General features: G+C 37.4%; 1 protein-coding gene across 1 annotated transcript; it reads right to left on the bottom strand.

The window, feature by feature from the left end:
• Positions 1 to 5,718: 5,718 nt before the first annotated feature.
• On the bottom strand, positions 5,719 to 6,721 carry LOC132272597 (uncharacterized). The gene is made up of 3 exons (XM_059773714.1): positions 6,441 to 6,721; positions 5,881 to 6,370; positions 5,719 to 5,820 (listed from the first exon to the last, which is right to left on the bottom strand). Exons 1-3 carry the CDS (start codon positions 6,719 to 6,721, stop codon positions 5,719 to 5,721), a joined length of 873 nt encoding a protein of 290 aa, XP_059629697.1.
• Between the last annotated feature and the right edge of the window lie 7,178 nt (positions 6,722 to 13,899).

Below are 13,899 nucleotides of genomic sequence, written 5' to 3'. Positions count from 1 at the left end.
GTTGTAACTTTTTTACATGGGCTGTTTCCTACTTCAGCACCCAATCTCCTTCCACAAAATGTCTGAACCCGACTCACTTGTTGTAACTGTTACGCAACAGTTGCTGGTACGAAATGAGCCTAATTATTGCTGCATCCCTCTTTTCTTCCAAAAGATTGAGGTTGTATTCAAGCTGTTGATCATTATTACCTTCGAGCACTAAGTGGGTCCAAAGAGTAGGAACTGCTGATTCCGTGGAGATGACAGCCACAGACCCATAGACCATAGCAAAAGGGCTTTCTCCCGTTGGCCTTCGTGGGGTGGTTCGATATGCCCAAAACACCTGAGGTAGATTCTCGTACCATTTTGATTTGAACTTTTCCAACTTTTTCTTTAAGTAGCTGAAAATGGTTCGGTTAGTTATTTCAGCCTGCCCATGCAATACCTCTAATTTTAAAAGGATATTTTTGGGATTTAATTTATGGTTTAATTACATTTTTATTTGATTAATTGCTCAATTGTTTTATTGTGGTGATTAAATTGAATTAATTGTGTTATTTTTAATTATTTACTTGGAAATAAATTGTTTAAGTGTATTTAATTATTTAATTGTTTTTTTTCATTATGTTAGTTTACTTAATTGGATTTTATTTTTTTTTTTACTTGATTTAATTATTGAACATTTTTAAGTTACAGTTAATTTTGGATTACACTTTATGTATAGGGAAGCTGCCATAGGGAAACATAGATAGTTTCATGGGCTGACTATGATTGGAATTAGGAAGCCGCCATAGGAAAACATAGATAGTCTCATGGGCCGACTAGGATTGGAATTAGGGCTTAGTCTAATTATTCATGAACTAGGGTCATTAAATTCCACCTATAAATATACGCAATACAGTGGTTTAGGGTTTAGAAAAAATAAACGTAAGTTCTGTAAAAACAGAGACTGTGAGATACAGAAGGAAAACAGAGAGAGAACTGGAGAGTGAACTTGGGTGATTCACAAAACAGAATCAAGGAGGGAAGTTTGGTGTGGCCTACTGGACTGTAATAGGAGCAGCAAGAGTTGTTTAACACAACCAACGTGACTGGAGACGATAGAGGCAACAGTTAGAGATTTTTATTCAAAGTCTCAAAGACAAGTCTCTGTTCTACTCCTTCCCTTAAGCCTGTGGTCTGTGCATGCTTAGGTGGTCTCTAGGACTTAAAATTGAATTTATTTTATTCATACAAGCATGTCTAAATTAAGTTTAAATCGTTGTATTCAAAAATGTTTTGTGATTGAAAGTTATTCGTGCTTAAAAATTTGTTTGCATTGGTTTTAATCTTGCATAACCTTTGTGTATTTGGGATTGGAGGTATGCTTATAATTAATTTTGGACATCAATGGAACCCTAGGTAGTTAAATAAAAACTGTGCAGAGGGTCATGCATGTCACCAGAGGCGAAAAAGACAACCGGAAAGGCGTTACGGCTTTCAACGAAGAAGAGACGGCTCACCAAAGGAAGGAGCCGGCTCTAGGGATGAGAGAGCCGGCTCCCACATGGGTGGAGCTGGCTCTACAAGGGGTAGAGCCAGCTCCCACTAGCATGGAGCCTGCTCCACCAAGGGGAGAGCCGGCTCCCTTGTTTTGGAGGCGGCTCTTTTTCCAGTTTTGTGGTTTTTCGATGGTTTGGGGTTCGGTGGGGCAGTTCGGATTAATGTTAAATTGTCTAAATTACAGATCATGGTCTATATAATTGTTATAAGCATGTAGAAATATTGGGAAGCATGTTAATATAATTATGTTGAAGCATGAACCAACATAGGATTAAACAGGAAGCTTGCATGTGGAAGGTTAGACAGTTAGTTTAAATTGCTTACTGGAATTTTTAACAATTTATATTTACATGATTTAATACAGTTAATTATGTTGTAACACTGTAATAAGCACAGTTGATCACTTGAAATATTTATGCTTAAATTGGAGTACCTGATTTTAATGTTGTAATTTATATAACTACATCAATCTATGGATTGTTTGGAGGAGTTGTAGTCTTACTTCGTCAATTTAAAAGACTGGAATAGAATTTCTAAACCTTAAATTGGCTACATAAATTGGTCATACATATCATAGACTGTGATTACCCTTATTTTGGAGTATGGTTGATGAGTATTTATTATTGATTTGTCAACTATATTGGATGGAGGATGGTATGCATCGGTATGGGACGGTGGCATACTAGGTATGGATTAGTTCAAACATTATAACCTGCCTATTCTGGATTAAGGTGTGGATTTACCATAAAGGTTTAGTCCTACTCATATTTGTGTCATATCAATAAAGAATTGAATGACCTTTTTGGTTTCTGGATGGATTGTTATACTTATATCAGACCACTACAACAGATGGATGTTAGTTTGTATTAGGAGTATACGGACATTATATACATATCATTATGGTGCAATGGTATGAGCTTGAGTTTCAAGACCTTGGTTAGGGTGCGTATATCGCCGAGGATAGATAACTGGACATAGGTGTTGTTCCTTGGTAGGTCTAGGTACACATGACCACATTATGTGCGATTTGCATGGTATCTCTACTCAGGCTGAGACAGACCTATTGGACTAGTGAGCATCCTATAATGTGTAACTATACATATATGGACTACTCTAGATATTGTTAAGTCTATCTAAGATTTTATGGATTGGGTTTATGTTTGGATCGTAGTAGAATAGGACTTGCATGTGGGCTTGACCCACTCTTTTATTTTTCGAGTACTCGTCAATTTCAGGGTTAGAGCTTGGTCGTGCAGAGCAGATATAGACTTCCATTCCACCGACTACGTAGGACTGCTTCCTAATTAGCTTTGGATTTTGATTATAGTTAGTTTATTTTACAGTTGGGATTTTTTATTAGGTATCCACTAGATGGATTCCCGAGTTGTTAAATAATTGGAGGTTTTGGAGTTTGGATTTTAATAATTATATTTTGAAGATTTTTCATTGTAATTCATTTCAGCTATTTTTATTTACTTCTTATTATTTCATCTTGTATTCTGTGTTTGTATTGGGTATTAATTGTTTGATATTTCCCTTGGGTTTGGGCCTGGGCCTGATCAACCCGTGTCTCAGATCTGAGGGTTACTACAACCCATTTCCTTGAGGATGGCTAATTATAGCCAGCTTCTGCCTAATCCTATGCTCGGCGAAGAACTTTCTTGTGCTTCGGTTATCCAAGTTCGGGCCATTGTCCATCATGATAACCTTCGGCACCCTAAATCGGCAAATTATGTTGTTCTATAGAAAACTCTTCACTTGTTCATGAGTCACGCTTGAGTAAGTTTCGGCTTCAACCCATTTAGTGAAGTAATCCATGGCTAACAACACGTATTCCTTTTTCTCCACAATTTTGGGTAAAGGACCAACCATATCAATCCCACATTGACCGAATGGCTATAGATTTGCCATTGCGTGCAAATCTTCAGTGGGTTGATGTTTTATTGGACTATGTTGCTGGCACTTGTCATATCTTCTAGCATACTCTTCAACATTCTGAGCCAACTAAGGCCAGAAATAACCTTGAGTTAGGACCTTATGTGCCAAGGATTTTCCTCTAGAGTGGTTGCCATAATCCCCATCATGAATATATTTTAGAATCGTGAGGGCCTCAGTGGGACTTAAACATTTCAGGTAAGGACTTGAAAATGACTTCCGATATAATTGATTATTGATGATAGAATATTTGGCTACAGTGAGCCTGAGCTTCCGTGCCTCAGCCTTCTAGTTCGGAAGAGTTCCTTCCTTGAGGTAAGCTTCCAATAGATCCATCCAACATGGTTCGCATAGAACATCTGGGATCACCATTATCTCCTACCGAGGGCTTATACTTGGTTCGTCCAGGATGTCAATTAGTACGATCTGGACCAAATCTTCATCTGAAGAAGACGCTACTGCAGCCAACTGATTTGCTTCAGAATTCTCCTCACGAGGTACCTGATGGAATTCGATTTGATCAAACCCTCGCGAGGCACTCTCCACAGCCTCCCTGTAGGCTTTCATTTTATCTTCTTTGGTCTGATACTGGCCTATTACCTGATTCACAACAAGTTGAGAATCACTAAAAACTTTTAAACACCTTACCTGGAGCTGGTTTGCTAACCGAAGTCCTGCGAGCAAGGCCTCATATTCTGCCTCATTGTTAGTGGCAGGAAAAGTCAGACGAATTGATTGCTGCAGCTTGGTACCTTCGAGGGTTATGATAATGATTCCGGCACCGGCTCTAATCAGGTTCGAGGAACCATCCACCCGAAGCTCCCATTGTGGCTCGGAAGGACCTGGCTCTTCAGGCTTATCCTCATACTCCAAGAGGAAATCAACCAGTGCTTGTCCTTTTTGTGACACCTTCGGTTCATAGGATATCTCAAAGGAACTGAGTTCAATTGCCCATTTAGTTATTCTTCCGGATAAGCCTGGCTTGGAAAGAATGACTCGTATGGGGTAGTTGGTAAGAACTTTGATGCTGTGCGACTCAAAGTAGTGCCAAAGCTTTCTCTTTGCATACACTAATGCTAGTATGATCTTCTCTGCTTTGCTGTATCGTATTTTTGCATCTGTCATTGTCTTACTAGTGTAGAAGATTGGATACTGATTCTTACCTTCTTTCTAATCAATACTGCACTCGTGGCTATGCTGGAGATTGCTAAGTACATGATAGGAGTTTCACTAGGCTTCGGAGCCGACAGAATTGGGGGTTCAGCCATATAGTACTTCAGTTGGTTGAGAGCAGCTTACTGTTGAGGTCCCCATATGTGTTTGCTCTTGGATCTTATTTCATCAAAGAATGGTTTGCATTTATCTGACAATCAAGAGATAAATCGACTGAGAGCTACGACTCGACCTGTCAAAACCTGTATTTGGTTCTTGATTTTGTATAAGGGCTTGAGCCTGAGCCGGACTCACCTCAATTCCCCTTTTGTTTACAATATGGCCGAGGAACTGTCTTGAAGAAATCGCAAAGGAGCAGTTCGAAGGGTTTAACTTCATACCATACCTTCTTAAAGTGTCAAAGACCTCTTGGAGGTGCTTAGGATGTTCCTCCTTCTTCACACTTTTGACCACTATGTTGTCGATATAGGCCTCGACCGTCTTTCCCAACATCTCGTCGAAGATCTTGTTAACAAGGCGCTGGTAAGTTGCCCCAGCATTCTTGAGTCCAAAGGGCATAATTCTATAACAGTAAGTGCCTTTCTCTGTTATGAAAACAGTTTTCTCTTCATCCTCTGGATTCATAGGGATTTGGTTATAGCCGGAGTATGCATCAAGAAATGTAAGCCTTTCAAAACCAGTAGTAGCATCAACCATCTAATCTATTTTGGGTAATGGAAAGCTGTCTTTAGTGCAGGCTTTGTTAAGATTGGTAAAATCTATGCACACCTTCCATTTTCCATTCTTCTTCTGGACTACCACCACGTTAGAGAGCCATTGTGGGTAGTGCACCTCTCGGATGAAGCCCACCTGAAGCAATTTGCTTACTTCTTTAGCTATAATTCGATTGTGCTCAGGAGCGAACCTTATGTGCCTTTGTTTGACTGGTTTAAACACCATATCTACCTTCAGGCTATGGCATAAGACTAAAGGATTGATTCCTATCATATCTGAATGTTCCCAAGCAAATGCATCTGCGTTCCGTCGAATGACATCAATTAATGCTTTCTTTTCTTCGGCTGTGGGGGAAGAACCTATATAGGTGACCTTCTAAGGAAAGCCGAGGATTACTTCAACAGCCTCCAAAGACTCCTCAGTAGGCTTTGTAACTTCGGTTTCATCCTCTGCTTTCAAATACCTAGGCAGAAGGTTCTATAATTGCTATTTGGACATACTCCCAGGAGGTGCAATTGGTTAGGACTATTTTGTTACCTTCTTTGCTTCATTCTGTGCCAACATATAGTATTCTTTGGCAGCAAATTGATCTCCCCTAAGATCAATAACCTCTTTTCCGTCCAGCGACAAGCATCTCATCACTTGATGAAGGGTAGATGGAACCCCGTTCATTCGGTGGATCCAGCCTCTTCCCATAATAAGATTATAAGAAGGATGGATCTCTATTAGAATAAAGTTCTCCCTCAGTGTCCTCTTTGCCGCAGTCACGAACAGGTTAATTACCTGAAGAGGGTCCACCTTTGTGCTATCAAACCCCATCAAGGGGCTGGATGTGGGCTGAATTGATGATGACAGAATCTTTAGCTGCTCAAAGACCGCCTTTGTGATGATATTGGCACTACTACCTAGATATATCAAAACCCTCTTAATCATGCAATTTGCCACCAAGAGACTGATGACCAACGGATCCTCATGGGAAGTTGAACTGAGGATAGATCTCCATTGCCGAACCCAATATTGACTCTTCCTGAAGTGATAGTGTTCACTGAGGATAATTTTCTTAGCTTATGGGCTGTCCTCAATCGAGATCTATATACCTCCTCTGACTCTTGATCATCCTCCGATCTCCATGTATTGCATGGATGACCTTCACTTGATTACCTTCGACTTTCCGATGATTGACCTCCCGGGGCTTCATGTACTCCTTTGTTGTGAGGTAGTCCGCCAATTCACCTCTCATTATCATGTTTTCCACCTGCCGCCTAAGGGATCTGCAATCATTAGTTGTATACCCGTAATCTCTATGGTATGCACAGTGCTTGTTCTTGTCTCTCTGCTCCAAAGGTTGTTTTATTGGCTGAGGGGCTGCAAACTTCATCTTATTCTTTTGGAATAGCCGAGCCAAGGTTGTGCGAAGAGGTGTGAATCTTTCCTCTATCCTTAGCCTTTTCTTAGGTACCTGAATGATTGGCGTTGAAGCGTGCTAGCTTTTTCGGCTTTTTGAATTTGAAACCCTTTCCTGAGGCTTGTTCTCCACTGTGACAAGGGTGGCATGTTGCTCTCGGTAGGCTACATTATCCTCAAGCCAGATGTAGATCTGTGCCCTAGCATTGAGAGTCTGCATATCCGGAGGGGAATATTTAACTAGGGATGTATGGAACTTAGTTCCCTGAATCATTGCAAGTTTGAACGTCTCTATTACGGTAGCAGGATGGTAATCTGCTATTTCTGAAGCCTCCATGTTAAATCTGGACAAAAAATCCTGTAATGTTTTACCTTTCTTTTGCCTTATAGTGAAGAGGCTAGTAATGCTCTTCTTTTGCTTCTTATTTCTGCAATACTGCGCCAGGAACATAGTGTTCAGAGTTTCATAGTCTGGAATGGATTTGTATGGCCTATTCCCGAACCACTCCAGCGCAGCTCCTGTTAGACTGGTAGGGAAAACTTTGCATAACCACGGATCATTGTGATCGTCCAGAGCCATCTTCTGTGCGTAGTGATCTAGGTGCCGAGAAGGATCTCCCGTACCATCAAACTGGGTAAAGTAAGGCATAGAATTTCTTAGGTCTGTCAATAAGGTATACATCGTCAGTGAATGGTGTTTTCACGAGAGAATTCTTATGTTCCTTGGCCATCTCAGCAGGCGTTTGAACTCTCAGGAGTCTCTTCTCGCTAAAGGCCTCTTTTACTCCTACACCATCTGGAACACCATTAGACCATACCATAAGCTTACGGTTGGACTCGGCCAAATCGTCCTGTGTGTGACGAGGAAGATTGTCCAAAGCAACTGCCTCGAACCTCGTCCTTTGCTCTTGCTGAACCTCATTAGGTCGAACTTCTTTAGGCCGAACCTTACTGACCTGAGGCTCATTAACCTGAAGAGCGTTTTGGCTAGGAAGAGGTGCAGCCACATCAATTGGTGGTGGCTGAGATATCAATTGAGCCATAGCAGTTTGAAGGGTGTCATTTTGCTGTTGAAGCAATGCAATCTGGGCTACGCTGGCTTCGTTCGCCTGACGAAGTGTTTCAAATTGGTGCAAGAACTCTTCATGCATCTTTTGCATCAACTCCATCTGCTGATCAGCCGCTATTGATTCTCCGTTCGACATTCCAGATCATGGAAAATGAAACAATTTGAAACAAAGGTGGGAGTATATTTCTATACGTTTCCCACAGACGGCGCCAAAGTGTAGGTGCCAAATTTCTCTCTCTATTAAAATAAAAAGAAAAATACAACTCACTCAAAAAATAAGCAATTATAATACTCAGAGATAAGCATATAATGGTCGATACTTTTATTGGAGGTCTAGGCCTCTATTTATAAGAAACAAGGTGGTGGAATTATGGTAGGACTCGCCTGGCTTGCCCTCCAATCCATTCCATATATGACATTCTTTACAATTATAATCCTTTCCTTTTTACAATTCTTTCCATGTAAAACTTTCCTTGCGCAGAACTTGCTTTCTTTGCTGAATCTTTTGTCTAGCGGGACTGGTCTACCTTTAATTGAGATTGGGCTGCGTGTGGGCTGATCCAAATGATTTAGTATATGGGCTTGGAGTTCAGCCTTGGCGCCCCAGGCTGTTGACATCTTCACTAGGCCTAAATAAGATTGTATGCATCTGGGCTTAGTAAATGGGCCGAATGGCCTGAGTCAGCAGTCATATGGAAGCAAGACTTTGCCTAGGCTTGTTCCAGATTGGGTTCTCCCGATTTGGGCTTGATACTGATCGGGCCCTTGCTGAATCTAATAAAAATTTGTAGTGTGATGACGTGGACAATTCTTACTGGAGGGGGGATTTTTTCCCTCCACAAGTAAGAATTTAAAGAACAGAGCACAAATAGAAGGCACAAAATAGTTTCGGAAAATAGAATTAAGTGCACTTTTTAACTTCATCAGTGGAAAGTAAAATTGAGCGCATCTTTTAACTTCACCAATTACAAAGGTTTTGGAAACAAATATAATGAATGTGAATTTTGGCCAGAAAATTTTCCTCATACTTAGCTGTTCTATATTTAATTCCACATTATTTCAGGAAACGTGTAAAACAGTATAACTACCTCAAGTTCACTACGTTTGCAAGATATAGGTTAGTATTATACTGAAACAGCACAAAAACATCATCCACCGTCCTAATATATGTGCAGTGTCTTACAATGTCCAGCAGACCTGTAAAGCTATATATTAGTAGGATGCACTAGTTAAATTTGTTCAAATCTACGATATTGTTTCATTGTCAACAAAGATGAGTTTGGTTAACACATACCAGAATGACAATTACAATCAGTATCATCAATAAGCTCCTGAACACTAGTAAGATATGCAGTTTCCTTTAGGTTCCTCCTCTGTCAAACAGAAGACTTGCACTCAAGTTCTTTGATATAAGTATACATACAGTAAAAACTTACTTATGACTAGAAAAATACTATTAGGGAATTTGATCTTATATTCTGAAGAAATTATAGGAGTAGAAAGCAAAAAAGAAGAAAAGTGCACTACAGCGAGGTCATTTTGCACTACAGCAAAGTGCCCTCTAAAACCAATCTCTGAGAACATTTCTCAAGGAGATATAAATTCCAAAATAAACCAACGCCAGATATATGTGATAGAAAATGAATTGGCCAGATGACAATGGACAAAACTAATCATGTCTCCTAGGAGGCAAAGTCTCTAATGAAGCTGGTCAAAAATAAATAAAGGCTCACCTAGTACAGGTAAATTTAGAAGGATCGGGAGTGTGATAGAATTTATGAACATGGAAGGAACGTTATATAATCTCTATTTTAGGTTGGGGGGAAAAGAAGACTAAAGAAGAATGTGTTGGGATTTATATGCCCTGGCATCGCAAATTCCTTTTTGGATTATAGTGACATATGTTCCTGACATATCTGAAATATTTATGATTTATATAATTGGTGAATTCAATGTATTATGTTTCGATTCATTCTAGAATTGATAGTATCCATTTGATTACAAAAGATATTTATATATGTATATGATGGCGATCAATACATGAATATAAATAATAATCATAAATTGTTTATAGTCGGTAATTATAGATGGACTCATTATTAACTAAGACTTGAACTAGATCCGCATTAGGTTGAGAAATATTGCGAGAGCCGTCGTATGCAATTGCTCCTTATCACCGTCATGGCATTTGACTTTTAAGCATGAGAGAAGTATAGACTCTTCTAATTAATTAGTAATTACTTTGATTTGTTTGGCGGTATCTTCAGAATCCTTAGACCGGCACTTTGGGTAATTATGTAATTCATAGTTAGAGGGTTATATTTTCAATATTTGCATCATTGCTACTTATATTTATTTTGTATTGATTATGGTTGATCACAAAGTAAATTCGAAGGCATTCGTGTGTTTTTAGACAAAATGATTTATTATATATTTATTTATTTAAATTATTATTTCTGTCAAATAAACATTTTATTGTGATCAAGTCGGAAATAGTTAAAGGTACCAAAATAAATATATTAATTAAGTAATCGGATTGATAGTTTTGTTTATCCGATAACTAATTATGTATAGAGGGGTCAAAGTGCAACATTGACTTAGAGGTTATTTATTATTTAATTGGAGTTCAATTAATTTCTTTTAGTGGAGTAGAAATTAATTCAATTGGGTCTATGGACCGGGCCAATTATTAATTCATTATAGCCAAGAAAATAATAAGCCTAATAGGATTCTCACTCATAGCCCAACTTGATATTTGAATCTATTAGATTTTAGATATGTGAATTAGAGATTGAGAATGATTTATTGTTTCCTTTTCTTATTTTTATGTTGCCTATATATACATGGGTTCATGTATATTTTAGGGGTGAATTTTGAGAAGAAAAGGAAAAATATATTTTCTTTCTCTAGATTTTTAGGGTTTGTGTTCTCATCTAATAGAGGTTCCTACAAGCCTATTTTTCCAAGGTCATTCATTGAGGCTTATGAGTGATTCCTAAAGGCAAGACCATTACCAAGAAAATGGAGATCCATGAAAAAGACATCTAGCAAAGGGATCTACAATAAGTAAGAACTTTCACTTTAGAGGAGAGATCAAAGATTTACTCAAACCTTGATGTAAGTATTCAATATATTAATTGAATGATACATCATATTTTATTTTTGCATAAAACTTGTCTCTATGTGATGAATCAAGATCTATGTATGAAAATCCCTCAGAAAGTTTTTAAAACTTGTACGTTTCCCAATAGTGGTATCAGAGTATGGTTTGACTCATTACGAGAGATCATGTTTTTTTATGAAAATCATCATTCATGGATCCAAATTTTTTTTGCATATATAAATTTATTGATATATGTTGATATATATTAATACATGATGATGTATGTATAATTGTGAATGGATGATGATGTATGTTTGGGCTATGGATGAAACTTATAGGTTAAATTAATGTAATTTTATCTTTGGATGAATGTAATTAAGGCTTTGATTTTGCCGTTTGAAAGTTCAATGATATAATTTAATTTTTTCCATTGTATTTCAAATTATAAATATTTTTAAAGCCATATAATCTTCATCAAAAAATGCTATTAAGCTTCAAGAAGGTCAAAAAGGGTTAAATTAGGCTTCTAAAATTTTTTGAAATTTTTCCGGAATTTTTCTGGAATTTTTTGGGCTTAATTTAATTTTCTGGGAATTTTTATTAATTTTCTACAATTTTTCGGCGATTTTCTGGCGACCGGAGTATCGCCGGCGACGGCAAGGCAATGCTGGAACAAAGGAGATTCGATCCAGTGCTTCGCAGTCCACCAAAATAAGGTGCAACCGCATGCACAACCCTTGGATCAAAGTCAACAAAGGAGTAAAGATCAAGTGTTTCGCGGGAGAGAGTGCACACCATGTGCACAAGCATCTGGCGCGTGAGGACCACGTACCAGCAAGGACAAGCGCCAAATGGTGCGTGGCAACACATGCCACCCTCTGTAAGCTTCCACAAGCGCGTCCAGGCGCGTGAGAAACACGCGCTGGTCATTCCAGCACCCTTCAGGCGCGTGGGCGCGTGGGTGTGTGTCAGGGCTTGTTTTTGGCTCCTGCAGGTTCACAGAACCTGACGGTGGATCTCCAGGCTTATTTTGAGGACCCTTACGCAATACTTAGAGCAATTAAATGTTAAAAGCTAAATCCATTGGCCATTTTATTTGCTTTATCTGTTATTTATTTATTTATGCGATGTATGAAATGCATGGAATAGATAATTATTTATTAATTATTATTCATGCATTGGAACCATGATATTTAATTAAATGACTTGATTTATATTAATTAAATTATGAAAATTAATTGGATTTGATTACTAATTAATTAGAGGGCACTTATTGAGAAACGAAAATTTATTTTTAAAGTGTGCCTCAAATTAAATATTAGTGAATCATTTAAAATTCTAGATATTTTTATAAATTTAATTGGATTAAAATCAAGACGTTTTGCATGCATCATATCATGTAAATGAATAAATTGAAAACCCTAATTATGAATGATTAAAAATTGAGTGGGAGCGGAGATTTTTATACATTACCCCATGGCCTTTGTTATTATAACCATTGTTATTAAATCTTCAAAAATAAGGCCCCACGCATAATTTGAAGAGTCTAAAAATTACAAGAATTGTTTTCTCATGAAAATAAAAATATTAAATGTTCATAGTAATTAGATCTTTAAAAATAAGGCCCTACGCATAATTTAAAGAGTATAGATTATAATGACAAGATATTTAATGTTTTATTTTTCATTGGAGCATTAATAACGTTATACACTTAATCTAAAATCAATAGTGTTAGCTCTCCAATGGAGTGGTCTACAGTAGGTGCTTTTAGAAAGGCTAAACAACATAATTGGGAATCATTTCATATAGATAGACAAGGCATTGTATTAAGAGGTATGAAAATGATGGGATTTGCTCGCCAAAAGCAATAATGAACTTCGCCAACCAAATAAGTTATTGGTGTATTGGTTATCTGATTATTCATGCAGTGGTTAAGGGATCCACAGATATTTTAATGGAAGTGCTCGCATAATAGCAAATGAATCTCAACAATAATAATAATGAACTCCTCTATCAGGATAAGTTATTGACGTATTGATTGTGTGATTTATTATGCTACGAAGTAGAGGGACCCACATTAATTAAAAGGGATTGTTCACCAATAATGATAATGAACTCTTATTCTATGAGATTTATTATACTATGCGGTTGACAAACTTATTTTAATTTTAAATATGCATGTATTATTAATATTTTACTTTGCATATTGTATAAATGCATTTATATTCAGATTATTTATATCCAATCTATCTTATCTGCTTGCTACTATATTCAATGTAATTGGACCTCATTTATACTGACTGGAAAAAGGAACTTCGATATTTTACTCACAACGTAAGGGTACAAAATGTGTTTACTACTCCCATACCTAATTCCCTATTACTTTAAGATACCCAAGAGAACATTAATGCTTTTAATAATTGGACCTTATTTATACTGACTGAAAAAAGAACTTCGATATTTTACTCACAATTTAGGGGTACAAAATGTGTTTACTACTCCCATACCTAATTCCCTTTTACTTTAAGATACCCAAGAGAACATTAATGCTTTTAATAACTGAAATACGGCAAATGATATGGCTTGGTGCAACATTGTAGAGTTTATCTCAAATACGCTCCAAAGCTAATATTTGTATTATTTTATTTGCTTCAAGCATCATATTATATCTCAATGATATGTTTTGGTGAGATTAGATAGAGCATATGCCTAAGTACTATGTTAGATTTAAATACCATCAAGATAGCCTAAGGATCTCCAGTAAAAGATCGAATTTGGAAAATGATTGTTTATTATTTTTAAAAATTAAACTGGAGGTCAATAGGGCTAACTTGAGTGGTAAGTTTCAAGTTGACATAATTATTGCCTTGTTACCAAAACTCTTTCAACTCTTTTAGAGTGAACTAAATAAGGAACCAGTTTGAGTTCACACTCGCTGATATTCTTATAGAATTGGTAACATATGAAGGGATAATCAAAA

This window comes from Cornus florida, unplaced genomic scaffold (genome assembly GCF_030987335.1).
Source record: "Cornus florida cultivar Cherokee Brave unplaced genomic scaffold, ASM3098733v1 CherokeeBrave_3.0.0_Hap2_Chr09, whole genome shotgun sequence".
Classification (NCBI taxonomy): domain Eukaryota; kingdom Viridiplantae; phylum Streptophyta; class Magnoliopsida; order Cornales; family Cornaceae; genus Cornus; species Cornus florida.
The sequence above is the reverse complement of the archived record's forward strand: the minus strand, read 5'-3'. Positions and strand labels throughout refer to the sequence as shown.